We start from the raw sequence: 27,626 nt of genomic DNA on the forward strand, positions 1-27,626 counted from the left end.
CGTGTTTCAAAAGTATAATAAACTCTGACCAAATAGGAGTTATTCTAGGAACTCATGTATGATTCATCATCAAGAAACCTATAAATATTTTTACATCAAGACTGTGTAGAAGCCAACAGGAAATATCATTGTATGTTAAAACTATAAAATCATTTCAATTAAGATTGAGAGTCGAATAGTGATATACATTTTTCCTGGCAGAGAGTAAGGAACTAAATAAATATAAATATTCATTGAGTGAATCATAGGGGACAGAATCCTGAGTAGAGCTGTGATGAGATCACCTAGGAAGATTGTGCGCCGTGTACAGATTAGGAGACTTGGCCTAGTGGACAAAAAACCCACTGAAGCACTGTCACTTAAGGGACAAGTGGAAAAACATTTTGGTAGCATCCATAAGTTTGGTTTTCTATTACAAAATGTACAAATCAATAATAGAAGTTTTTCTTTATATCCATCTAGTTTTGAGTTTTATATATATAATATGTGAATTGTTTTTAGTAATATTAGTAATATGAATACTGACTGACTTTTGAACTGGCATTTCAAGTGGGTTATTAAAAGGATCTTTAAAATATGTCCTTAAAGTAGTATAGATACATATTTTCATGAAAAATATGAATATTTTTAGAAAAATAGTAAAAATACTCAAAATTAGTAACCATTGACTATGCATTTTCCACCTGCACTATTTTTTGCATCATTGATAAAATAAACCAGTCTCTAATTTCAGCAAAAGTTCTTAATGTAATTGTGTGGCCCTTCATAAAGAGATCATTTGGGTTTGAGAGAATGCTACCTCTAATTTCTTGATTTTTTTTTTTAAAGATTTTATTTATTTATTTGACAGACAGAGTTCACAAGTAGGCAGAGAGACAGGCAGAGAGAGGAGGAAGCAGGCTCCCCGCTGAGCAGAGAGCCCGATGCAGGGCTCGATCCCAGGATCCTGAGATCATCACCTGAGCCGAAGGCAGAGGCTTTAACCCATTGAGCCACCCAGGCACCTCTAATTTCTTGATGTTATGTGTATTGAATAAAATTTGTAAATTAATATTTAGTACCTTGCAGTATAAGTGTTTTTTAAAATCTGTATTTCAGAGAGTATATTTTAGTTTGGTCATTAATCCTGTGTTGTTTTTCTGTTGTCATGGAATGGTGTTTTTGTCAGTTTTCATGGTGTTAGTAGGCTGTGGGGTTTTGCTCTCATTTGTGTAACCTTGAAATGTTTGTTAGGTGATAATGACCTGAGTGCTTTGGAAATATATTGTCTTCTTGGCAAGAAATACAATTATAGATTATAGTTAGATTAATAATAAACAGACTTTTCAATGTAATAATGGGAACAGACTATATGTAAACAAAGTATATTAGTTTAATATTGAGCTTTAAGGCATTTGATAACTTCTACGTGTTATAGGAAAACTAATCTGTGTTTTATAATGAATCCTGGTCAAGAATGTGAAAATTCAGCAACAGAATTTATCTAGCTCAACCTTCTGTTTTGTAGCTATTGAAGAAACAGGAAGGTATAAGTAGAAAGCCTATTTGTAACAACTGCTCTTATCCTTTTCTTTTCTTATTCTTTTGAAAAATCCTGGCATGTTGGGCAAATATCAGCAAGGATCAAAAAGTGTCTATATCCGCAAAAGTTGCTTACCTCAACAAGCTTTTCATAAGCTTGCAACTTAAATTCTGTTCTTCCTAAACTGAGTTTTTTTTTTTTTTTTAATTTTATTGATTTATTTGAGAGAGAAAGCGCACAGGCTTGGGGAAAGGGCAGAGGGAGAAGGAGAAGCAGACTCCCTGCCGAGTGGGGAGCCCAAAATGGGGCTTGATCACCAGGCCCTGGGGTCATGACCTGAGCCAAAGGCAGATGCTTAACCAAATGAGCCATCCAGGCATCCCATTTTCTAAATAGTTTCATGAATGAAAACAATTTGCGAGCAATTCTAAGAAACTGCAGAGGAAACTCACTCTGTATTTATTGTATTGTATTGTATTTATTGTATTGTATTAGTCAGTACAGGTTAGGTCATACTCTGGCAACAAACAATCCTGCCATAGTCTGGGTTCTCTGGAAAGCAAATTCTAAGACAGAGTTTAGTGTTTGGGGCTTATTTAGTTTAGTGTTATTGAGTCATTGGATAAACAGCTGTGAAAAGGACATGGAAGAAGCAGGATTGGGCAGAGGAAAAATTCAAGTAGAATTTAACAGCTGCAGTCAATCCCAGGGGAACTCTGGAGTTGAAATGTTCATCAGAGTTGTCCTTTGTTAGGATGGAATAGCCAGGCCTTGATCAGTCATTGTATGAGAGTCACTCCTAGGAGTGTAGGAACTTGGGTGAGGAAGCTCTGTGTGTGCGCAGCTAAAGCCGTTTCTATGGGGGCTGGTAGCTGAATGATGTTGCTTGACACCAGTCCTAGCAGCAGGGACAAGAGGTTCTTTCTGAAGGTTTATTTAGGCAGATCATGTCCATGTTCATCACAATTTGTTCTTTGAGCTACTCGGTCTACTTCAAGCACATTTCTCAAGAGCTCCTCTAGGATTCCAGTGACCCATTCTTCCTGGCGGAAACCTGGGTTATTGCTTCGGTTTCTGTAGCTGGTTTCAGGGCTATAGCTGATATTCAGCATGTCCCCCTTTTATTATTTTTTGTAAATATTCCTTACTTTCAGTTGGAACCCACAATCTTTGTAACTTACCTGGTGGTATGACGTAGACCCTTACCCTTAGGTATTTGAGCCCTGGTCATTATGTACCTCCTGCTCTAGGTATTGAAGTTGCCCATTTACCATAACTCTTGGCAAGAGGATACCAAGGGACACCCAAGGGATCATCTGTGTACCAAACATATTCCCCTCCCTTTATTTTGTAACAGTGGTGGTCCTACCTTCCTTTTATGATCTGGGCCAATTATCCCTGCCAAGATGGTGACTCCTTTTTTGCCTGCTTGCTGGTACCTTGACAGAAGGAGCCTGAAGTGCCTAAGGGACACTATGGCTTATAGTTCAGAGGGGCATTGCTTTGGCCTCTGCCAGAGTATTTCCCCTTTGGGGAATAAGATCTCTAATCCTGCAGAGCCCAGATTTCTGGGATAAGAAGCACAAATTACTCAACTGTATCACTGAAAGTGAGGCCACTAAGAGTGGCTTTTACTCCTTGGGTCCTGGACTTTTATATTCTTCCTACTGGGAACAGATTACCATGTAAAGTTGCTAAATTCCAAGGTGTATCCTGCATGGTGGTGTTTCATTTGTGCCTATCCAAAGGTCTATCAGACTGTGTATTACGGGATCCAGTGGATCCCATGGTTATGGGCTCATTCCTATACTTCCTTTGCTGTAGTGTGTCTTTTGATTACATAGGAACCCCTGCTGCTTGATCTATTACTTCATAATTTCTAAGGCAGTCATACTGGTTAAGACTTTGTGGTTGGGAAAATCAAACTGATACTCTGAGTATGTATCTCGTCTTTTTTTTTTTTTTAATGAAAATTTTTAAAAATTTATTTTATTTTTATTTTTAAAAAGATTTTATTTATTTATTTGACAGAGGTCACAAGTAGGCAGACAGGCAGGCAGAGAGAGAGAGAGAGAGAAAGAGAGAGAGTGGAGGAGGAAGCAGGCTCTCCACTGAGCAGAGAGCTGGATGCGGGGCTTGATCCCAGGACCCTGGGATCATGACCTGTGGAAGGCAGAGACTTTAGCCCACTGAGCCACCCAGGCACCCCCCAATTTTTTTTTTTTTAATTTTATTTACTTATTTGACACACAGAGAGATCACAAGCAGGCAGAGAGGCAGACAGAGAGAGGGGAGGGGGGGAAGCAGGCTCCCTGCTGAGCAGAGAGCCCAATGCGGGGCTCGATCCCAGGACCCTGAGATCATGACCTGAGCCGAAGACAGAGGCTTTAACCCACTGAGCCACCCAGGCGCCCCAGTATATATCTATTCTTGTCCTAATGAATTGTTGATCAGATTAGAGTGGAAGGGGCCCATTTGTAGTCAGCTTGCCACTAAGTGTTTATTTGGTGGCCTTGGGGAATGGTTTCATCAAGGGACCAGAGTTGATATCTTGCTCGCAGGCTGACCAGTTGCCAGTAACAGTAGCTCGATCAGCTTTGTTCAGAGGAGCCCATGTTATTGTATCCCTAGATGACTTCCATCTCTCTATAATGGCTAGTTTGTTCATGTTCTTATTGTGCCAGCACTGAGGTATCCTATAGTGGAGCCTAACTAATGCTAGCTGTTTTAGTTATTTGTTTGCTTGTTGTTTATTGTCGCTTCCATGTTCGATGCTCTCTGATGCCTTTAAATTGTGTCACAAAGATCTTTATATTTTGTACTTGTTCAAATATATCCATCCATTTGCCTCTACCCCAGGCCCTCTTTGTTTCTGATCTTCCAGTATTTCTTTCTCTATGCTACTGATCAGTGAGCTAGACCACTAATTACTGCCCCAAAGAGAATTGGGCCAATTCTTTTTGCGTACATTGTGGATGACACACTGCCCAAAGACCTGCCACACTGAGAGGCTTTTTCCTTTTCCATTGTTCCTTGAGGTCACTCCTGAGTGAGGTTCTCTAGGTGATGTCCATTTTTGACTTGTCCCCACATATCAAGCTGAAATATTTGTACTTTTCTCTGATTGGTATCATGGCATAGAGAATTCTTCATATGACCATAGCTGTAAAATGACAGGTGCAGGTTTAACAGTGTTACTTAACATGGGGCCTGAACTATCTGTTCGTGCAGAGTGCTTGTGCATTATGTGATCTGGCTCATACTTCATCTTGGGTGCCACTTTCATTTTATGTTCTTATGATTCTTGATAACAGAGTCAGCTCATAATATAAAACTCTGAACACCTGTGTTAGTTGATAACACAGGGTCTCTATCTCTGGCAGGGTCCAATAACATGGCAGGCATAGAGAATAAAGTTTTCCACTGCAGATGATATGGCCTTTGGCATGTGTATGGGGTCTGCGTTGGGATTCTACTGGGATTCTACTTTCTGTATATTTCATGTGCTACTTTTCCCAACAGTGCCTCCACCAATAGCTATAATTCTTCTGGGTCTTGCAGCCCTAACTGCAAGTCTGCTTACAAAGTGTAGCCTGAACCTATAGCAGAGCTATTCCCTACCCTGGCATGAACTCAAAGCTGACAGCCAGCCTTTCATGTTGTTCAGTATGTGGGCTAGAGCAGTATTTCCAGGTGTGAAATAAGCTACCTTCAGAACCCAAAGAGACCTACTGAATGGTTTGCTTTCTGCTTTTCATGGGCATTGCAAGGTATAATAATTGGTCTTTTTTTTTTTTTTTTAAGATTTTATTTATTTATTTATTTGACACAGGAGAGAGAGCATAAGTCGGCAGAGAGGCAGGCAGAGAGAGAAGGGGAGGCAGGCTCCCTGCTGAGCAGAGAGCCCGATGTGGGGCTCGATTCCAGGACCCTGAGATCATGACCTGAGCTGAAGGCAGAGGCTTAACCCACTGAGCCACCTAGGTGCCCCAATAATTGGTCTTTCAATTCAGATGAGCTGTCTGAAAATGTTCTTCACCACTGGTTCCCTAAATATTTTACTAATATGAAATCTGAATCTTTGTAGGTTTTATCTTTCACCCTTTGAAGCCTGTATATCTTAACAAGGCCTCCATTGCATAAGCCTATCTTATTCATCTGGCACAGTTAGAATGATGTCATTAATGTAATGGAACAATGTAATGTTCTGCAAGATGTCCAGTTGGACCAAATTTGTTATATGTTATGACAAAAGGAGGGAGAGTTAGTATGAACCTGAGGGAAAATTGTGAATGTATATTATTTCCTATTCCATATGAAAGCAAACTGGTTTTGATCCTCTTTTTTAAAAGGATCAGCAAAGAACACATTTGCAAAAAATGGTCACGCTAATCTGTTTTAAGAAAAATATGCGTTTTGCATAGTGACTCCTATTTGGGCTACTACCTGGTAGTAGGCTCTTATCATCCTCCAGGCTTTGTTTGGTTTGCAGGGCCCAGATCGGTGATTTAAAAGGAGATTAGATGGGGTCCATCATTCCTGCATTCTTTAATTCTTCAGGGTACTACTACTACTAATTCTTGCCATCCACACCCCCTGGAATGCAACATTTGTTTAAAATGTAATACATTATCCAGGGGGTGGTTGTTTCAGAAGTTTCCACTTGATCTTTGCCACTGTGAAAGCCAAGGACCCAATGTCAGTGTTGTGCCATTTGCCAGAAACATCCAGAACATGACCACTTCATAGGTCTGCAGACCTAGTGACTCATTTTGAACAGGACCTTGGCTAGGACATCATTAATTACCTCATTGCCATATATCCCTCCTGTAAAGAGAGGCCATGATGACACTTTATATCCAGGGTGTCAGTGCTAACTCAGACCTGTGTCCAACTGTACTTGAAACATTTGTGCTGCTTTTCCCCCTAGTTATGCAATTAAATGATCACGGGTGACTTTGATAAAGAAATAGGGGAATTATTACCATGTACACTTACTGTGGTATTGCAGGGTCATTCCCTGTAGGCATCAGAATTTTAAATATATCAAATCTGGACTTCATAAATGACTCAATTTCAGGAACTGAGTAATAAATTGTGACTTTTTATTGCAGCATCTGCCATCAGCCTCCTGATCATCCATCCTTGATTTCTTCTGATGACTTAAGTTAGATAGTAGTGCCCTTGCTGGCTGCCTATTTTGCTTCTAGGGATGCTGTGGTCTATTAAACATCTGTATAATTTTTAACGTATTATTCTCCTTGACTGACGCTCCAACCTTGCTTCTTATTATAAATCTTGCCCTCTACTTGGATTGGATTCTAATGGTTTAATGTCACCAGTTGGGATGGATTATCCTCTTGTCTCCATCATTGAGCTCAGGTTTTTTGTGGTTTTTCCTACCATCAGCTTTGGTCTGTGGAGAAGAGCTAGCATATTCTTATTGATTCCAGTACCATTTTCTCCATCACATTCTTCATGACTTTAGTAAATGGCATACCATCTGGCCCTTTCCATAGATATAAGACCTGGTAGATTTTCTGGTGTTACATTAGTATATCCACTTTAGAATGCCCATATTTCTAGACTTTTTATCCTCTCTTTGCTCTTTGTTATGGCAATTCCAACCAATACAGCAAAGGCTGTATTTTTTATGTCTCTATGCATCTTCTTTTTCTTTTTTAGCTTTATTGAGGTATAACTGGCAAATAAAATTATAAGATATAAAATCATGTACATTGTAATGATTATATGTATACATTGTGATAGGAATCCCTCAGTATAGTTAATGCATCCATAAGTTCACATTTTTTTCCTTTTTAAAGACTATTTATTTATTTATTTGACAGACCGCGATCACAAGTAGGCAGAGAGGCAGGCAGAGAGAGAGAGAGAGAGGGGGAAGGAGTCTTGCCGAGGAGCAGAGAACCCACTATGGGGCTAAATCCCAGGACTCTGGGATCGTGACCTGAGCTGAAGGCAGAGGCTTTAACCCACTGAGCCACCCAGGTGCCCCTTTTTCGCTTTTTTTAATTTGATGTTCTTTGTAGAGTAAGTTATACTCTTTGAGCAAATTTCAATGATACACTACTCTGTTATCAACTATAGCAACCATGTTGTATATTAAATCCTCATACCTGGTTCATTTTATAACAGAAAGTTTGTATCCTTTTTATGAACCTCTCCTTATTGTCCTTATTACTTAGTCCCTGGCAAACATTTTTTGACTGTTTCTATGAGCTTGACTTTTTTTTCCCCTTTAGAAATTCCACGAATAAAGACAAATACTGTGTATTATTTATCTTTTTTTCTCAGACTTACTTTGCTTAGTGTGATACCTCCAATGTCCATCGTTGTTTTCTTAAATGGCAGGATTTCTTTCTTAGGGCTGAATAATATTCCATTGTGTATGTATATGTATACACACACGTGTGTGTGTGTGTGTGTGTGTGTGTGTGTATATATATAATGCATACACATATATATGTAGGTATGTCACATCTTCTTTATCCATTCAGCCATTGATGAACACTTTGTTTGTTTCTGTATCTTGGCTTCTGTGAATAATGCTGCAGTGAATGTGAGAGTGCAGAGATCTCTTTGATATCCTGTTTTCATTTCCTTTGTGTATACACCCAGATGTGGGATTGCTGGATCATATATCGTAGTTTTATTTTTAATATTTTGAGGAAACTTCCTGTTTGAGGGACAGTGGCTGAACCAATTTAAATCCCCACCAACAGTGCACAGGGTTCCCTTTTCTTCATGACCTTATCAACACATGATATCTCTTTTCTTTTTGGTGATTGCCATTCTAACGTGTGAAGTGATAGCTTATTGTGGTTTTGATTTGCTTTTCCCTGATAACTAGCTATATCGAACACCTTTTTTGTTATTTATTTATTTATTTATTAGACAGAGAGAGAGAGAGAGTGAGCATGCACACAGCTAGGGAGAGGGAGAAGCAGCCTTCTTGCTTAGCAGAGAGCCTGATGTGGGGCTTGATCCCAGGACCTGAGGTCATGACCTGAGCTTAAGGCAGACACTTTACCAACTGAGCCACCCAGGCACTTCTGAATACCTTTTCTTATACCTTTAGGCCATTTGGATGTCTTCTTTGGAAAAATATGTGTTCATTTCCTCTATTCATTTTTAAAAAATTATTTATTTATTTTTTTTAAATTTCCTTTCAGTGTTCCAGAATTCATTGTTTATGCACCACACCCAGTGCTCCATGCAATACGTGCCCTCCACAATACCCACCACCAGGCTCCCCCAACCTCCCACCGCCCTCACCTCCAAACCCTCAGTTGGTTTCTCAGAGTCCACAGTCTCTCCTGGTTCATCTCTCCTTCCAGTTTCCCCCAACTCACTTCTCCTCTCCATCTCCCCATTTCCTTTGTGTTATCCTTATGCTCTACAAATAAGCGAAACCATATGATAACTGACTCTCTCTGCTTGACTTATTTCACTCAGCATAATCTCTTCCAGTCCCTTCCATGTTGATACAAAAATTGGGTATTCATCCTGTCTGATGGAGGCATAATACTCCATAGTATATATGGACCATATCTTCTTTATCCATTCGTCCATTGAAGGGCATCTTGGTTCTTTCCACAGTTTGGCGACTGTGGCCATTGCTGCTATGAACATTGGGGTATAGATGGCCCTTTTTTTCACTACATCTATATCTTTGCGGTAAATACCCAGTAGTGCAATTGCAGGGTCATAAGTTAGCTCTATATTTAATTTCTTAAAGAATCTCTACACTGTTTTCCAAATTGACTGCACCAACTTGCATTCCCACCAACAGTGTAAGAGGGTTCCCCTTTCTCCACATCCTCTCCAACACATGTTGTTTACTGTCTTGTTAATTTTGGCCATACTAACTGGTGTAAGGTGGTATCTCAATGTGGTTTTGATTTGAATATCCCTGATGGCTAGTGATGAACATTTCTATCCATTTTTTAATTGGATTTTTTTTTCTTTTTGTTGCTGAGTTGTGCCAATTTATTTGTATATCTTTGTATATTAAACCTTTAACAGATATATGATTTACAGATATTTTCAACCATTCTGTAGGTTGCCTTTTCATTTTGTTGATTGCTTCCTTTGCTATAAATAGGAGTCATTTTGATAGTGAGCTTACACCATCTCCTGGGGTCCATTTCAGGGCATAAATCCTGCATCTTGGGAGAGTGCTTTTAAATCTGTAAACTTCCCTAATACAATATAAGGCCCTTTGGGTCACTTTCTGCTTATTATCGAGTACAATGTGTACTTCCCCAACTTCTGCCAATATTTGCTTTCTAGGTCTTCCAGATACTTGGGGCATCATCCCTTTCCTTCCTTAGCGGTCACAGCATGTCCCTGGCTGAATTATGCTGAGCCAAGATTATTGACTCAATGGCCAATAGGGAAGGAGTGAACAGATTCTGAACTGGGGCACAAGTCTTGCTGGAGAGAAGCCTGCATTGTGTTTAAGCAAGGACTAGTACTATCTATGCAGGGTAGGGTGGACAACTTCTGTAGTCTCAAATGATTCTGGAAAATTTGGGTAGATTATCAGAGGTCCCCAACCCATGTGTCATGATCTTTTTCTTTTCCTAGCTGGCTCTTGACTTTGAAATAGCAGACATTCTTTAATTTGCAGACTTTCTGTACTTGGCATCCTTTATATATGGGACTAAGGAGGGCCTCTGGCTTTCTTGGCCTTTCTTATATTTTTATTTAGTTATTATTTTTTAAAGATGTAATTTATTTATTTGTCAGAGAGAAAGAGAGAGAGAGAGCAGTAGCGGGGAAGTGGCAGGCAGAGGGAAAAGCAGGCTCCCTGCTGAGCAAGGAGCCTGATGTGGGACTCAATCCCAGGACTCTGGGATCATGACCTGAGCTGAAGGCAGACGCTTAACTGATTGAGCCACCCAGGTGATTGGCTTATCACCAATAAGATATGCCACCTATTTATCTTATTATTTTTTAAAGCTTTTATTTATTTGAGAGACAGAGAAAGAGTTGGGGGGAGAGATAGAGGGAGAGAATCACAAGCAGACTCTTGGCCGAGCCCAAAAGCGGGGCGCGATCCTACAATCCCAAGATCACGACCTGAGCCAAGATCAAGAGTTGGACACTTATTCGACTGAGCCACTCAGGTGCCCCTCATTAACTTTTTTCTCGAGCTCAGTGGGGCTAAGCTGTAGACATGTGGTTTTAGTATATTAGTAGTTAACTGTTACCAGACATCTGATACTTCACACCTGCTAGAATATTCCCCTCCCTTTGGCATACCTTCCTAATTTACCACTGGTATAAGTTAATAGTTGATGACATCTTGTGCCAGAGGCTTTCTCTGTTATGCTTACAGCAGTGATAGGTTCTTCACTGCTAGCCTGGTGGTATGTGATGCAGCTCACAACCTCCATCTTTCTTCCTGCTTTTCTTGTGTCAGTCCTGGTACCAGCTCTCATAGTTGGGCTCTCTGGGAAGTAGACTCTGAGACATAGTTTTGTGTTTTTGATGTTTGTTGAGAGCCCTTAAAATCAGTGCCTTTGGAAAAGGTAGGGAGGAAGCAAGATTTGACAAAAGGAAAAGTTGAGTTGTGATACTGGACAGACAACCTTAGTCAACTCAATTCACAAGAAACTCTGGAGGTAAAATGTGTGGTATGTTGGGATGAAGTGACAGGACCTTTAAAACTTCATGTTGATCAGCAACTGCATGTGGATCATCCTTAAAAAGATGTGGCCTTGTGTGTGGAGTGGCCCAAAGATACCGAGGCACTTGCTGAAGTAGTTTGCAGCTGATGACTGCTCACCGACAGCTCTCCCAGCAACAGGGACAACAGTTCCTTCCTTGAATGAGGTCTGGGTAGCACATATCCATGTCCACCATGAATCTCTTAAGTTTCAGAGGATTAAGACCAATTAAAGTGGGCGCCTGGGTGGCTCAGTGGATTAAGCCGCTGCCTTCGGCTCAGGTCATGAACTCAGAGTCCTGGGTTCGAGCCCCACATCTGGCTCTCTGCTCAGCAGGGAGCCTACTTCCTCCTCTCTCTCTGCCTGCTTCTCTGCCTGCTTGTGATTTCTCTCTGTCAAATAAATAAATAAAATCTTTAAAAAAAAAAAGACCAATAAAAGTTAATTTCTCACTCATACCACATGTTTAATATTGGAGGCAGGGCAGATTAGCTTATTGTCATCATGTAGGGACCCAGGACGAAATTGCATTGTCTTTCATTGGTAATTCAGTGGTTCCATCTAGAAATACAAGTGTCACTTTAACTTGCATTTTGTTGGCAGAAACAAGTCATATTATCACATCCAACTTCTGGGAAGTGTGGGAGTTTAATTTTACCATGGACCCGAAGGAAGAGAACATGAATATCTGTTAAATAACATCAATATATATAGCAAATATTGTTTGTAATTCTTTGTAAACTTTTAGTATAATTGAAGGTGATGTCTTGCAGATAGAAATAAAGCCTTCATCTCCTACCACCACATATGTTAAAAGGCAACCAACTTCTACAAGTAGAATTGTGTTGTATTATTATTGGTCTGAATTAACTATTCTCATCTGTAATTAAAAATTAATAGTGTACTGTACTATTTCTCTCCAGGGACTTGCATACTTTACAAATATTACTACTTTCATGACATTAATGTTTATGTCAAAAAGGATAGTTTGATGATATAGTGAGACAGTATAATATAGTAATTAAGATCTTGTTTTGAATATGGACTTCACCATTAAATGACTATAAGGAAGTTACCAAACCTCTAAAGACTGTTTCCTTACCTATAACATGGCAACACAAATATTTACTCCTCCAAGTTGTTTTCAGAATTAAATACTACATAGCATTGATAAGCAATGAGTATATTGTTTTTATTAGGTAAAAAGTCATGACTACTTATCTTAGGAAGATTTACCCATTTAAAAAAGGCTATGGGGTTTTGGGGCACCTGGGTGGCTCAGTGGGTTAAGCCTCTGCCTTTGGCTCAGGTCATGATCTCAGGGTCCTGGGATCGAGCCCCGCATTGGGCTCTCTGCTCAGCGGGGAGCCTGCTTCCCCCTCTCTCTCTGCCTGCCTCTCTGCCTACTTGTGATCTCTCTGTCAGATAAATAAATAAAATCTTAAAAAAAAAAGGCTATGGGGTTTTATGTGTTCTTCAGTTAATTTTATATAATATTATTATAGCAATTAAAAAATTAACTTTTAGAAGCAACTATGTGCTTTCCTATTTTTGGAGGGAGACTCCAATGGCACTCTTTATATCTCTCTCTTAAGACTTGTCACATTCTATTGTTTTTCCTTCAGGGCAGGAATTCCGTCTCATTCAGTTTTATATCCATAATGTTGTTGTGTCATTGGATCTGCATTACAACTAAGTTGAATTACTTAGTGATCATCCTTTTTCCTCCGTTTTATCTAAATCTATTAACCCAAATTTTACTTATTTTTTTCCTATTCTTAGTTAAGAGCAGTTGATGACTTCTCAGTCTTCCTTTCTTTAGATTGAAACACCCAAGTTAATTAATGTTTCTATTTTCAAGATTCACTATTATGAATTGTGAATTACAACTCCCTGATCTTTTAGCATTGTTACTAAATTGAGATGTTCAGTTTTTATTTTTTTTTTAAAGATTTGCTTTCTTTATTTGAGAGAGAGAGTGTGAGATCACAAGCAGGGGGAGTTGCAGAAGGAGAGGGAGAAGCAGGCTCCCTGGTGAGCCCGATGGATCCCAGGAACCCGGGATCATGACCTGAGCTGAAGGCAGATGCTTAACCAACTGAGCCACCCAGGCGCTCTTGAGGTGTTCGGTTTTTAAATGTGCAAATGACTATTACCTAAATAGGAAGCAACTCAATGGATAAATCTCAAAATGCCATGCTTTTGACTTCATGGGCCTTGCTCACTTTTGTTAGCTGTGTGATTTGATCAGTAGATATGTTGTTTGATCACCTAGGTCCTACTATTTCACTGTCTTGAACACATTCCCAGTATTCTTGCCATTACTTGGGAGTTGAGTTGGAGTTGTCTGTCTCTCATGTACTTTTGCTTTATTTTGTATTTTATCTTATTTTATTTATTTAGAGTTTTTAAGTATTTCTGAAAATGGGATGTGCTGTGGACCTGAAACAGAAAATTTGATTAAAAACCTATACAATTAGTTGTTAAATCCCCAAATTCCCTTCTTCAGCTTGTGCAGATGAGTATCTGTCCTGCCTCTATTCTGCTGAAAGGCAGAAGTTTCTTCTCTGTGGATTTTGACCTAGGTACCAGAACATGGTTGAGGGTGTCAGTACAATTTTGGAAACAGTGGAATTGATGAAAGTGTACATACTTATGAATGGAAATGTTAGCTTTTTTTCTTTACTTAGGTCCAGAATACTGTTAGTCAGGTGTATAGCTTCTAGGCAGGAGATTGGAGGATTTACCTCAAAGAATAAGGCCAGCCCAAGAGAAGGCATGTGCAAAAACTAACATTTGGAGGTCTTCAACTGAAATAGTACCACCTATCAAAACCCCATACTGCTGTATAGTATGTATGAAAGTTATTAAGAGAATAAATCTTAAGAGTTGTTATAACAAGGCGGAAAACATTTTTTTCTTTTTCTATTTATTTATTTATTTATTTATTTTTGGTGTGAAGTGAACTGTGTTTAGTCATTTCACTACACACACACACACACATCAAGTCATGTTGTACATCTTAAACTTATACAGTGTTCGTTTCAGTTATATTTCAAAACACAAACAAACAAAAAGTATTCCAACAGACAACAGCATGTCTTGGCCAAGCACAGAGTTTCCAAACAGTCTTTTTGTGCTTTATTCTTCAACTTGAAAGGGCAGCTAGTTATTATAGACATTTGCAAAAAACTGCTAAATCTGATGAAAATATCAAATGAATAGGAAAAAAACAAGAAATCAAAAGAAATTGACGTAATCCTGGAAGGAGATAAAAACTTCAGTCTTTATGGACAGAAGATGTTACATTTATGAAGTAAAAATGTAACTTTTAAAAATAGATCATTCATAAAACAAAAATTGGGGCTTTTGAAATTCAAATTAGGATAACAAATTAATGGATTTTAAGATAAAAATGATTATGTTCCAAAGTAGTATGAACAAAGGACAGATGTAAAATAAAAGTTAGGAAATTTAAATGATTATTCCAGAATATTTGCTGAGTGATAGGAGTAGCCAAATTAAAGAACAGAAAATTTTAAATGAAGAAATTATGAAATGAATAATTCAAGAAAAATTTCTGGGCTTGAAGTACATGAATTTTCAGAATAAAAAATATCACATAGCCCCAGAAGAGACTTGTAGCAAAATTGGTCATGAAAAGTGGTGAGAGAAAGAAGACCCTAAGAGCTCATATGTAGAGCAAAGAAATAAGACAGGGTCTTACAAAAGCAAAATCAGAAGCCAGAAGATTGGAGAGTAATACATTTAATATCTGAAAATGCTTTCCAAGTTAGAGTTCTAAGTTGATCAAATAATCATATAAGTAGTACGATCATATGGTTGCTTTCAGAATTGCAACCTCTCAAAAATTTACTTACAATGTACACTTTCTCTGGAAGCTACAGAAGTATGTCTCCTACTAACGTATTTGACTAAATAAACAAATGTAAATTGATAAAAATTTAAATCCAATGAATAAATAATAGGGAGATGTGCAGAGAATCCTTCCTTTGCTACAGCAGGCCCAGAGGCAAGTTTGAATTTTAGAAGAAAGATGGAGTTTTAGTAGGGATGTCTTCAAGAAGTAAATGAAACTTCTAGATAGCTTGATGTATTAGAAAATGTTGTGAAAAGTTGTACACATTTGGTAAAGAGGGATGAAGTAGCATATCTATAGAAACCTAAACAAAAAAAAAAAAGATTTTCAGGGAAAAATACAAAGTTATTCAAGAAAAATGAATTATAATCTACATGGCTTATCTGTATATAGAATAATATATAGTAAATACTCAATATTGGTCTAAATAAAATTATAAGTACATGAGGAAGACAGAGGGAAGGGAAGTATGTGTGTATATGTCTGCATAAGAGTTAAATCTTCATCTTTTAAAGGGAAAGTTAGAGATATTATCTGAAACTAAGAACTTAGTATGCCATTTAGAATGAGGAGATAAATACAAAAACAAGCTTCTTCTAGTGTTTTAGAATTCAAAGTGCTTACCTCTGTGATTCAGGAGTAAACATTGAGAAGATAGGGAGCAGGAGAATTTTTTGTGGTCAACCTTGTGGGATTATTTGACTTTTAAACTTTGCCCATACATATATTTTGTTTTGATTGAAAACAAGCAAAATAAGAACATACCAAACCAGTACAGGAACAGAGTGAGGCACAAATTAGTGGGTCAGGGTAAATATTAGGATAGTGGTTCTGGGAAGATTGGTATATGGTAATACATAGAAAGGTATAGGAAATAAGATATATGGGAAAAATTAAATTACATTCCTGGAGAAGATGCAAAACTGAGTTCCAAATGGATTGAAGATCAAATGGTTAAAGCCAAACTGTACATCCTTTAAAAGAATATTGGAAATTATCTTTAAAATCTTGATTAAGAGTAAAGAGAATAAATCATGAAGAAAATGATAAATTTGATCAGGTTTATGTACAAACTTTGGTAAAATAAGGCTCCATAAACTACATGAAAATGCACATCACAGCATAGGAGAATATATGTTAATTTGCATATAATTAGCAGAGAATTGCTAATTAAGTATTTAGAATACTTAATAAAGAATTTGTAAAATTATCGAAAAACTAAAATTCTGGGGGCACCTGGCTGGCCCAGTCAGAAGAGCACATGACTCTTGAATTCAGCGTTTTAAGTTCAAGCCCCACATTGGGTGTAGTGATTACTTAAAATCTTTGTTAAAACAAAAAAACAAAAATCAAATAGAAAAATGGGCAGAGACTTGAACAGTGATTTTACAGGAGGGTGAAAACAAATGACCTATTAATGTAAAAAAATGCTTGATCTTACCAGTAACTAGGGAAAAAAACTTCCATCAGATTGGTAAAAATGTAAAAGTCTGAGAAAGCTACATAATGGAGTGGGTGTGACATAAGAGCTGTCATGCATGGCTAGTGTGAATTTAAGTCAGTGCAACACTTTGTGGAGCAAATGGGTATCGGAGAAATCTAGTACAATTGAACTTATGTCTTTCCTTAAACCTAGTGATTTTCCGTTCAGAAATCTGCCTGGAGAGGGGTACCTGGGTGGCTCAGTGGGTTGGGCCTCTGCCTTTGGCTCAGGTCGTGGTCTCAGGGTCCTGGGATTGAGCCCCACGTCGGGCTCTCTGCTCGTTGGGGAGCCTGCCTCCTCCTCTATCTCTGCCTGCCTCTCTGCCTACTTGTGATCGCTCTCTCTCTGTCAAATAAATAAATAAAATCTTAAAAAAAAAACTACTTGGAAAAACTCTCAAAACTTGCAAAAGAAGGTGTGTGTAACAGTGAACAAACCAACATGTGACTTGTAGTAGAAAAAATCTGAAAAAAGTCTAATTCATCTTTAAAAGGATAAATATGTTTTCATATAATCATAATATGGAATGTTATAACATGATTAAAGTGAGAACATAGCACCATGTATGTGCATAGGTCTAAATAGGTTGTTTAATAGACATTTCTCCAAAGAAGATACATAAATGGCCAATAAGAACACATGAAAAATCATTTGGAAAATACAGATCAAAACCATTTTGAGATACCACTTCACATCCATTAGGATGGCTATTATCAAGAAATAGAAAAATAAGTGTAAGTAAGGATATGGAGAAACTGGAACCCTTGTGCACTCCTTGTTGGATTATAAAATGGTACAGCTGGTGTGGAAAAGAGGATGGATGGTCCTCAAAAATTTAAACAAGACTTAACCACATAATCCAGCAATTCCACTTCAGGTATTTACCCAAAAGAATTGAAAGCAGGTACAAGAACAGATATTTGTCCATCCATATTCATAGCAGCATCATTCACAATAGCCAAGATGAGAAGCAACCCAGGTGTCCACTGATGGATAAATGGGTAAAGGAAATGTGGTGTATGCGTACAATGGGCTATCAGGCTTAAAAAGGATGGAATTCTGACACACAGCACAACATGGATGAATCTTAACGATCTGGTAAAGGAAGGAAGTCAAAGACTAAGGGTCTAATACTGTATGATTTCATTCATCTGAGGTACTAAAGTAATCAAATTTATGGACAAAAAAAGCAAAAAGGTGATTGGCAGGGGCTGAGAGTGAAGGGAATGGGAAATTACTGTTTAAGAGGCACAGAGTTTTAGTTTTGCAAAATAAAGTGCTGAGATGGATGGTTGTGTTGTTTTAAAAATATAAATGTACTTAATGTCACTGAACTGCACACATAAAAATGGCTAAAATGTGAAGAGAATAAAAAGCAAAACAATGTGTTGAAAATAAGCAAGTTATAGAATTGATACTCTATACTACAATATACATTTGTATTAATGCAAAGCTTTCCCGTGTACGAAAATTACTATATATGTATCATATATATAGAAACACTGATAAGCAAATACAGAATAGTAGTTGCATCCTAAGAAGGAAGACCTAATGGAGCTTGAATTGGAATGAGAGTACACAGGGAGCCTGTCATATCTGTAAGAATTTATTTCTTTAAAAAATCTAAAGTGGGGCGCCTGGGTGGCTCAGTTCGTTGAGCAGCTGCCTTCGGCTCAGGTCATGATCCTAGCGTCCTGGGATCGAGTCCCACATCGGGCTCCTTGTTCCTAGGGAACCCGCTTCTCCCTCTACCGCTCTGTCTGCCTGTGCGCTTGCGCTCTCGCTCTCTCTCTCTCTGACAAAAAATAAATAAATAAAATCTTTAAAAAAAAATCTAAAGTAAATATGGTCAAATACTAGGTTTGGCAAATCTGGTTAGTGGTACATAGGTGTTTGTAATGCCATTTTTTTAGGCTGTTCTGTGCGCTGAAAACAAAATCATCTTCTACCAAAAGAAATTGGCTTATGAAATTAGAAGAAATCCTCAGGAAGCCAATTTTTTAGTTAATGCTTGTCTTTATTCTTAGCTCCTTTCCCCCCCTTTTTTTCCTGAGTTTTTCTGAGCATTTCTATGGTTCTCATCTGGAAAATCTGCTTTCCTTCTTGCCTGGTTTGTGTTGGATTCTGGGCCAAATGGCTTACCTTTTAGTCCTAGGTTAGCTCAGATGGTTGGATCATTTTCTTTTCTGGACTACAGATTGCCCCCAAACGATCTTAAAGATTCTTCTTTGGAGATTTTTCTAACAAACTGGTATCTGGTAGTGTTACTCTTTCATCTGACTCTTTTCTGTTTTATTTCTTTGAAGCATATTCAGGTTTCTAATTCTGTTGTTGGAATACTATAAACAACACAATTTGTAAATCACTGGCCCTGTGTGTGTGTGTGTGTGTGTGTGTATGTGTTGGGTGGGATGATTGAAATCTATTTGCTCTAACTCATTTACTGTCTCTAACATTCCCATCTCTTTCTTTTTCAAAGCCTATGCCTTTTACAGGTCACCCTTTCCAAATGGGAATGATCTTTCAGAATCTGCTACAAATATACTTTTAAATGTCAAATATTTTTATAATAATTTATAGAAAAACAAAGGTAATCAAATGGGCTTTGAATAAATTGCCTAACTTCTCCTAGATCTAATTTTTTAATTTTCTTTTTAAAAGATTTTATTTATTTGACGGAGGGAGAGAGAGAAAGAGAGAGCGTAGAAGCAGGGGGAGCAGCAGAGGGAGAGAAAGAAGGCTCTCTGCTGAGCAGGGAGCCCACGGGGCTAGAATTTAGGACCCTGGGGACATGACCCTAGCTGAAGGCAGACACTTAATCGATTGAGCCACCCTAGTTCCCCTAATTTTTCATTTCATTTTCAGCATATGATAATACCTGCTGAATCAATTTCATTGGGTTCTTACAAAGACCGTTTTAAATTATGTAGATGAATGCACTTTTTTTTTTTAAGATTTTTATTTATTTATTTGACAGACAGAGATCACAAGTAGGCAGAGAGACAGGCAGAGATAGGAGGAAGCAGGCTCCCTGCTGAGCAGAGACACCCCCCCCCCCCGCCCCGGGATCATAACCTGAGCCAAAGGCAGAGGCTTTAACCCACTGAGCCACCCAGGCACCCCTAGATGAATGCACTTTGGAAGCTTTATAGTACTATACACATGTAAGCATACTTCTTACATAAACTGTAACATGTAAATTTCACCAGAATGTTAATTGTATGTATAAGCCTCCTTCATAGTATTTCCCAAGATGTGATATTCAGAGCATTGGCTCTTAGAAATGTTAATGTGAAAAGTATGACATGAAAAGTGCTTCTGTGAATAAAATGTTGGGAACATTGTGTTAGGTATAGTTAGGCTTCTATATGTCTGTACTCTCTTTTGAGACTATTTAATAGGCAGATGTATTTTCTGAACTAAAGAGAGAGATTATATAAACTAAGGAATAACTTCTCTTGGGGGGAATTTGTGTTCTTTGGAATAGACTTCAGGAGACGTAATTCAAGGTATGTTTTATTGCTGTCTGTTTTCTAGTTTCATTTTTTAAACCATGATTTTGGTTTTTATAATTTCTTTGATCTTCATTAGTAGTGATATTGAATTAAAACCCAATTATTATTTTAACACTAGTGTTATAGAGGTAATCACATGAATAGGAAAACAAATAATTTATTACAACTTTAACTTCTACAACTAACTCTATTTTAGGTTATTCTCTTTTTCCCAGAGGGCTTCTAAACTACCTAAAAATAAAATTTGTTTTTAAAAATTTGTTACATCTATGTGTTTTTATTAAATACTACTGCCTGCCTTTAGATATGGCATGTCTAAGAAGATGAAATCTAAAACACTGTCCTGAGGATGTCCCTAGTAACTGAAAACAATATTTGACATCTCAAAAGCTATGTTAGTGTATGTGTCAATTTTGAAGCTAGGTTATATTGAAATGATACAAAGTTTTCTATTAACATTTTTCTTTTCATATTTTTATATAGCTCATGAATTATTTAGGTTTTTAAATTTTTTCTAGATATTTGCAACTGAAGTCATTCTGTTTTATATAAAATGAACTCTATTATTTTGAAATACAAATCATTAAAATGATTTAATGATTTTATTTTGATGATTCCATTTTTAGGCATTATTTCACTGAATATTATTTATATATCATTTAATTTCATAAGCGTGAATATACAATTTGGTTTAGTAATTTAATTTTCTAATAGGTTTGCCCAGTATTGGTATTCATGCAGTTTACTATATGAGCCTTGATTTATTTAATAAAGATATGTCTTTGGAATTATCCTCCAATAAAAACTATACCCCTAATTTTTTTCATTTTCATCATTCTCATACACTTAAATTTATTTGTGGGAATTTTATGCAGAAGTTGTTTTTATTTAAGGAATGATGCCAGTTGAGTAGTGTTATTAAATTGTAGGTCATGGCAAGTTAATGAAAGTCTTCCTAATTTTAATTATTGTATCTTCAATTTGACCAAATATGGTTTTATATTATTTGTCTTGATTTATTGTTTTATTTCATTTTTTTGTTTTGCTGTTCTCTTTTTTCTAGCTTGTGATGAATGGAAAATATTACCAAAACCAAATCTTCATAGAGATGTCAACAGATTTGGACACTCTGCGGTTGTTATTAATGGGTAAAAAACATACATTTGTCAGTCAAACTATCCACATATTCTGTTACTCTTTTCAAAAATTATCATTTGTACTTAATGGAATTGTGTATCCCTAGTCTACTGTGGACTACATTTTGGTTCGTTAACCGTATCCTTCATTCTTTTGTGTTCAAATATATTTAAGAGAAAGGGGAGCAGTCAGACAGAATTAAAACTGAGATAAAACCAAAGATATTAAAAAAAATATCATCCTGCCTTCTTTTCTTTTTGTAGAGATCAGACAATGAATGTCTTCTTTAAAAAAGGTCAAACTGAAATGATAAAAAGGCTAGCTGCCTATTTCTATCAAGGAGAACAAGGAAAGTGAGAAGAATTACATTGTCATTTTAGTTCTGTCATTAACCCTGTGATTTTTGACAATCCCTTAATGTCTTTAAACTTTAATATCTTTATATCCCTTGGGATTTTGGATGGGATGATCATTAAGTTACCTTCTTTTAAGTTAGTATCATTTTTTCTTTTCTTTTTAAAAAAAGATTTAACTTATTCATTAGAAAGTGAGAGAGAGAGAGAGATTGTGAGCAGGGGGTAGAGATAGAGGGAGAAGCAGGCTTCCTGCTGAGTAGGGAGCCTGATGTGGGACTCAAGACCAGGACTCTGGCATCATGACCTGCGCCAAAGGCCAATGCTTAACCAACTGAGCCACCCAGGTGCCCTCATTTTTCTATTTCTAAGGCAGAAATTTGCTAATATGGTAGGAAACAGTAGGTCTTTCCTTAGCTTAAAATTTGTAATTTATAATGACATTTTTATAGGTTTATTTTTTCTCCACCTTATTCTAATTATGTAAAAATTCTTCAGGATGGTACTAAGAGCACGTAGAAGTTAACCACAATGAAACTCTATAATTGGTATCAGTTAGCTTTCAAAACAGTAATAAATGAAATTCAGAGTTTATAACTAAAACCTCTAGACTTCTTTGTTGCAATACTGTGTTGGTTGACTTTTATTTTACTCTTTTTAAATAATAAAAGATAATATTGAAGCATTTTCTGATCTTTTCTACTTATTAATAATGTTGGAAATAAAAATTATGCTTTTTTAGAGCACAGAATTCTTTGGCACTTGTAGTTGAATCAATTTGGCAATTGTCTGGACTTCTTTTCCTGAATTGAAGTTTTGAATATCTTTTTGATATTTTACCTTTGGTTTATTTCGTAAGAGGATAGTAAAACACGGAAATGCAGATTCTGTATCTAAGTTCACTGTCAGTATTAAAAAATTGTAATTCTAGGGTGCCTGGGTGGCTCAGTGGGTTAAGCCGCTGCCTTCGGCTCAGGTCATGATCTCAGAGTCCTGGGATCGAGTCCCGCATCGGGCTCTCTGCTCAGCGGAGAGCCTGCTTCCCTCTCTCTCTCTCTGCCTGCCTCTCCATCTACTTGTGATTTCTGTCAAATAAATAAATAAAATTTTTTTAAAAAAATTGTAATTCTAGATAGCAGTTCTAAAGTGTATCTTATTATCCATGTAGAGGCATTTTCAATTTCTATTTCTTAAATTTTAAATTTTTATTTTTTTATAAACATATAATGTATTTTTATTTCCAGGGGTACAGGTCTGTGAATCGCTGGGTTTACACACTTCATAGCACTCACCATAGCACATAACCTCCCCAATGTCCATAACCCCAGCATTTTCATTTTCTAAAAAAAATTATTTACTCCCTTGATAAATGTATTTAAATTTATTTTTCAAACTAGTAAGTTGGACTTTTCTTAATATTGTTTCTTTGGGATTCTTTTTTTTTTTTTTTTTTAATAGGTCCATGTATATATTTGGAGGATTTTCTAGTGTGCTCCTTAATGATATCCTTGTTTACAAGCCTCCAAATTGCAAGGCTTTCAGAGATGAAGAACTTTGTAAGAATGCTGGTCCTGGAATAAAATGTATTTGGAATAAAAATCACTGTGAATCTTGGGAATCTGGAAATAGTAATAATATCCTTAGGGCAAAATGCCCTCCTAAAACAGGTAGTTTTTATTTTTTTCTTCCTTTCTGGCATAAATCTTCTCTACTTGGCTAGAAGTACTAATACATTTTGCTTATAAGAGTTACCTTGGTATAGCTTTTAGAATTAAAAATTCATAATCCTTTAGTTAGGAATTTTAAAGTTTGAACTTAGCAGTGATTAACAATTTTTTATTAGCTATTTTCAGTTTTCTCTTTTAATTCTATATGTAGTATTATATATACCAATATTTTACGTATAACATGGTCATGTACATATATGTATATATGAACTATTTTCTTGTATAAGTAAAACATGCTTTAAAGTATATTCTAAGAACTACTGTGCTTCTAAGAAATACAATGAAATAATTTATTCTGCACTTGGTAGTTTTTTTTCCTTCTTTAATATTGCCAAGCCAACCACAGAGTTAAAAGATTTTCTAGAATTTTGATGACTAATGTTTTAGTTTAATACTTATTATAAAATATTGAATAAGTAAATCAAACATGAAAAATTGCTAGTAAATATTTATGAGTGAATGATTTGGATAAAAACTGTTCAATTTCCTTTAAATGGGTGGCACTTTTATATATTTTTTTATGCTACAATTAGTAATGTATTTTCAGTGAATCTGATTAATGTGATGCCTCTGAATATCTTTATGAAGAATGATAACCAATGAGTATTTGTTATAATGTTTCTTTTCAATGTGCAGTAATGGTTTTTTAATTAAAAAGCTTGTAAGTCTTTCCCCTTCCATACTGGATAAATGTTAAATGGCAGTAGGATCCTGGTAGACTGAATAATTAAAATGAGGGTAGGAGGAATCTCAAAACCTGCAAACACAATTCAAATTCAATATGAAGTTAAGTTCATATTGAAGATGTTATTTTCATGTTTTTGGCCATATTTATGGTGTAAAATGTCTTAGTGATTCTTAGACAGGTGTTAAAAATGTGTGAATGAAGAAGTGTGACATTTTCTTTCTCACCCTGACGCACTCATCTCCTGTTTGTCCCGCAGCTGCTCCTGATGACAGATGCTACAGATACGCAGACTGTGCCAGCTGTGCTGCCAATACCAACGGGTGCCAGTGGTGTGATGACAAGAAATGCATTTCTGCAAACAGCAACTGCAGTGTGGTTAGTATTTATGGGTGAATGGTGATGTGGTTGATGTGGTTAGCCTGGCTGCTTCTAGTCATTAGCTTCCCATTTAGTAGCCTGGTGCAGGCAGCACCTCACACATCAATGAAAATATGGAAGGAATCCCTCACTGTGTGCTGAAGTCACTCCAGCTTCTTGCTCAGATTTTTTAGTTTAGATTCCAAAAACTTTTGCTTCTTCCCATGCCCTTTAAAAAAAGACTAGAACTGTCAATGTAGTTTTCTGTGCTGATAGACACATTATATGGGTAAGTATTGGAATGATTTCCATGGCATTCTGGTCAGACATACACATGCGTGGTAGTAGTGTGGTCTTATGTTTTGTTCACAGGCTTTGTATGTAAGTTTACTCAGAGGTTGACAGTGGCACTTTCCGTTTGTCTCTTTAGATCAGTGGTTCTCAACCACAGGCAGTTTTGTGCCTTAAGGGACATTTGGCAATGTGTGTCAGCATTTTTGGTTGTCACAACTGTGGGGCTGCTTCTGGCATCTAGAAGAGGCCAGGGATGCTGTTAAAATTCCATAATGCATGAACTCTCCCACAAAACACTAGTATCTGGCTCAAAATGTCAATAGGGTTAAGTTTGAGAAACCCTACTTTAAGTAGACAATTGAAAAAAAGTAATGAAATTAATATTTATGGTAGATGAAAATGGATTAAGGGCAGTAAAAATTAATCTTATAAGCAGGTAGTATCAAAATATCCCATGTTTTTAAGATGTCAACAATTGGAAAGAAAAGTTTCAAAATAAAAAAACATTAAAAGGATTAAAAACTATAGTAGGACCAAGAATTCTCTTACTGGGCTGTAGCTTAAAACACTAAATGATGTCCTTACATATTTTCAACTAAATGTAACATACATTATTTAAAAAAAAAATTTTTTTAAATTTTCATTAATCACCAAAAGTATTCACTTATTTTTTTCAGAATACTATATGGAGATAAAGGTAAAGAAAAGGGTGTTTGAAAGTTAAGTAAAAAATCTTTATTGTATCATCAAACATTTTTTAATAAACAGTCATATTTAAAAATATTTGTTTTATGGTTCTATACTGTAATAATATTCAGAACTTAAAATGGTGGAAATTTTTCAGTTACTAACTCATCAGATTGAAACCTTTGCTTTAGTACATATTGTGTTGGTATATACTTTCCCATGATATAAGTTGCTTTAGTAATAGATATACTTCAATTTTATATGAATTTTAACATTAATAGGACATGACTCTGCTTTGAAAATTTGAAATACTTTTTAATATTTGCATTAATATTTGTCTAACGGGGGTTATTTTAGTGAGTAAAATAAAGCACGGGAATAAGAGTAAAATGAAGAATGTTATTAAATAAAAATTGTAAACAGATTGTGTTTAAAGCTTTGTTGGATAACCATGAGTTTAGGTATTGTGTTTAGACATTATTGTGTTTAGACATTTAAACTAAATGAGTCTACGGCCATACCACCCTGAACGCGCCCGATCTCGTCTGATCTCAGAAGCTAAGCAGGGTCGGGCCTGGTTAGTACTTGGATGGGAAACTAAATGAAAATAGGGGCACCTGGGTGGCTCAGTGGGTTAAGCCTCTGCCTTCAGCGCAGGTCATGATACCACTGGGGTCCTGGGATCAAGCCCTGCATTGGGCTCTCTGCTCGGCAGGGAGCCTGCTTTCCCCTTTCTCTCTCTGCCTGCCTCTCTGCCTACTTGTGGTCTCTGTCTGTCAAATAAATAAATGAAATCGTAAAAAAAATAAAATGAAAACATGCGTTACCTCAAAAATTGTGTTACGTAAATTATTATCAAGTATTCATTTTATAAAGTGACCTTATTTATATTTTATTTTATTTTTAAAGATTTCATTTATTTATTTGAGCGTGAGAGAGAATGAGAAGAGAGAACATGAGAGAAGAGGGGTCAGCGGGAGAAGCAGATTCCCCACAGATCAGGGAACCCGGTTTGGGACTCTTTCCCTGGACACCAGGATCATGACTGGAGCCCAAGGCAGTCGCTTAACCAACTGAGCTGCCCAGGCGCCCTATATTTTATTTTTTTAAATGATGTGTTAACGAGGAAGGCACTGGGTGAGATAGTATAAGTGAACAGATGGTACTCACTTATAATTTAGATTTTGATGTAATGTCTTTTAGACGGTTTGATCAGAATGGTGATTAAACTAAACCAAATGCTAATGGTTACAGAAAGTTCTGTGAGCTGTTAGTGTGAATGATGCCCATTGATACCCTATTTTGTTATTTGGTCGTATTTACTCGAAGTTGCATATTTTGTGCTCTTAAAGCTCAAATAACCTGCTTACTTATTTGGTTCATTAGGCTAAAAATTACCAACCGTGTTTCAGAATAACAGTCATTTCTTTCCTCATTGGTTAAATTGGCCCCTGTGTGTGATTAAAATATAATTTCATCTATTGTACTGGTTCAGCATCAATAAACTACCTTCCCGTTTGTAATGAAGAGCAGTGGAGTTATTCGGATGGTAACTCTAATGACACTGTTGTTAGTCTAAAGACTGGCATTAAAACTGTTCTTTCTTTTATCCTAACAAGTTGTTCAGCCATCCTCCTGTCATTTTTACAGGTTATTCTATTTATCGGATGGTTTGAGTAAATTTATTCCTTTTCCATTAGCTGACAAATGTTTGGAGCTATATTCTAATTATTACATAGAATAATGCTAAGATTTATATATATTCTATATGAAGACAGAAAACTACGAATTAGAAAAAGTAACAATGAAAAAGTATATATGTTCTGAATGAAAATGTGGTTGAATAAGAGTCACAAAGTAATTTGAGATTTAAAAAAATGTATCTCCTCTGGTTTTTTTTTTTTTTTAGGATGAATAATGAAAAACATTAGTATCTATCTACTTTTTATCTGTTACCTTATAGCACATGTAATTTGCCCTAAAGAAATGAACATCTTTGGAATTGAGGTGACTGCAGTGTGTTTTGTGTGGGAAAGTATAGTAGTTTATAGAAAAATATTTGATGGGTGACATTTAAATTGCCCAAGAGGATAAAAGTTGCTTCAACCATTTTTATATTTGGGATAGGTATATTAAATTTTAACTATTAACTTTATTGACTAAAAAGAAATATTTAGCTCCCTTAGTTAAAGCCTGAGTTAAGTATTTATATCTATAGAGGAAAAAAAAGATTGAAGTGAAGCTCAGTGTTCAGCATTAAGTCCTTTATGTTTTCTTCTCAAGAGTTA

General features: G+C 36.5%; 1 protein-coding gene across 3 annotated transcripts in view; it reads left to right on the forward strand.

Annotated features, from left to right (window-relative positions):
- ATRNL1 (attractin like 1) overlaps positions 1 to 27,626 on the forward strand; it is an 815,229-nt gene that overhangs the window by 133,997 nt on the left and 653,606 nt on the right. For all 3 annotated transcript variants that reach the window (XM_082721458.1, XM_082721457.1, XM_082721456.1), the window contains exons 11-13: positions 21,159 to 21,243; positions 23,044 to 23,252; positions 24,257 to 24,375. In XM_082721458.1, coding sequence (XP_082577584.1) covers positions 21,159 to 21,243; positions 23,044 to 23,252; positions 24,257 to 24,375 — 413 coding nt within the window. The remainder of the gene's footprint in view (positions 1 to 21,158; positions 21,244 to 23,043; positions 23,253 to 24,256; positions 24,376 to 27,626) is intronic.

Source organism: Mustela nivalis (genome assembly GCF_964662115.1).
Source record: "Mustela nivalis genome assembly, chromosome: 2".
In the NCBI taxonomy this organism is placed as follows: domain Eukaryota; kingdom Metazoa; phylum Chordata; class Mammalia; order Carnivora; family Mustelidae; genus Mustela; species Mustela nivalis.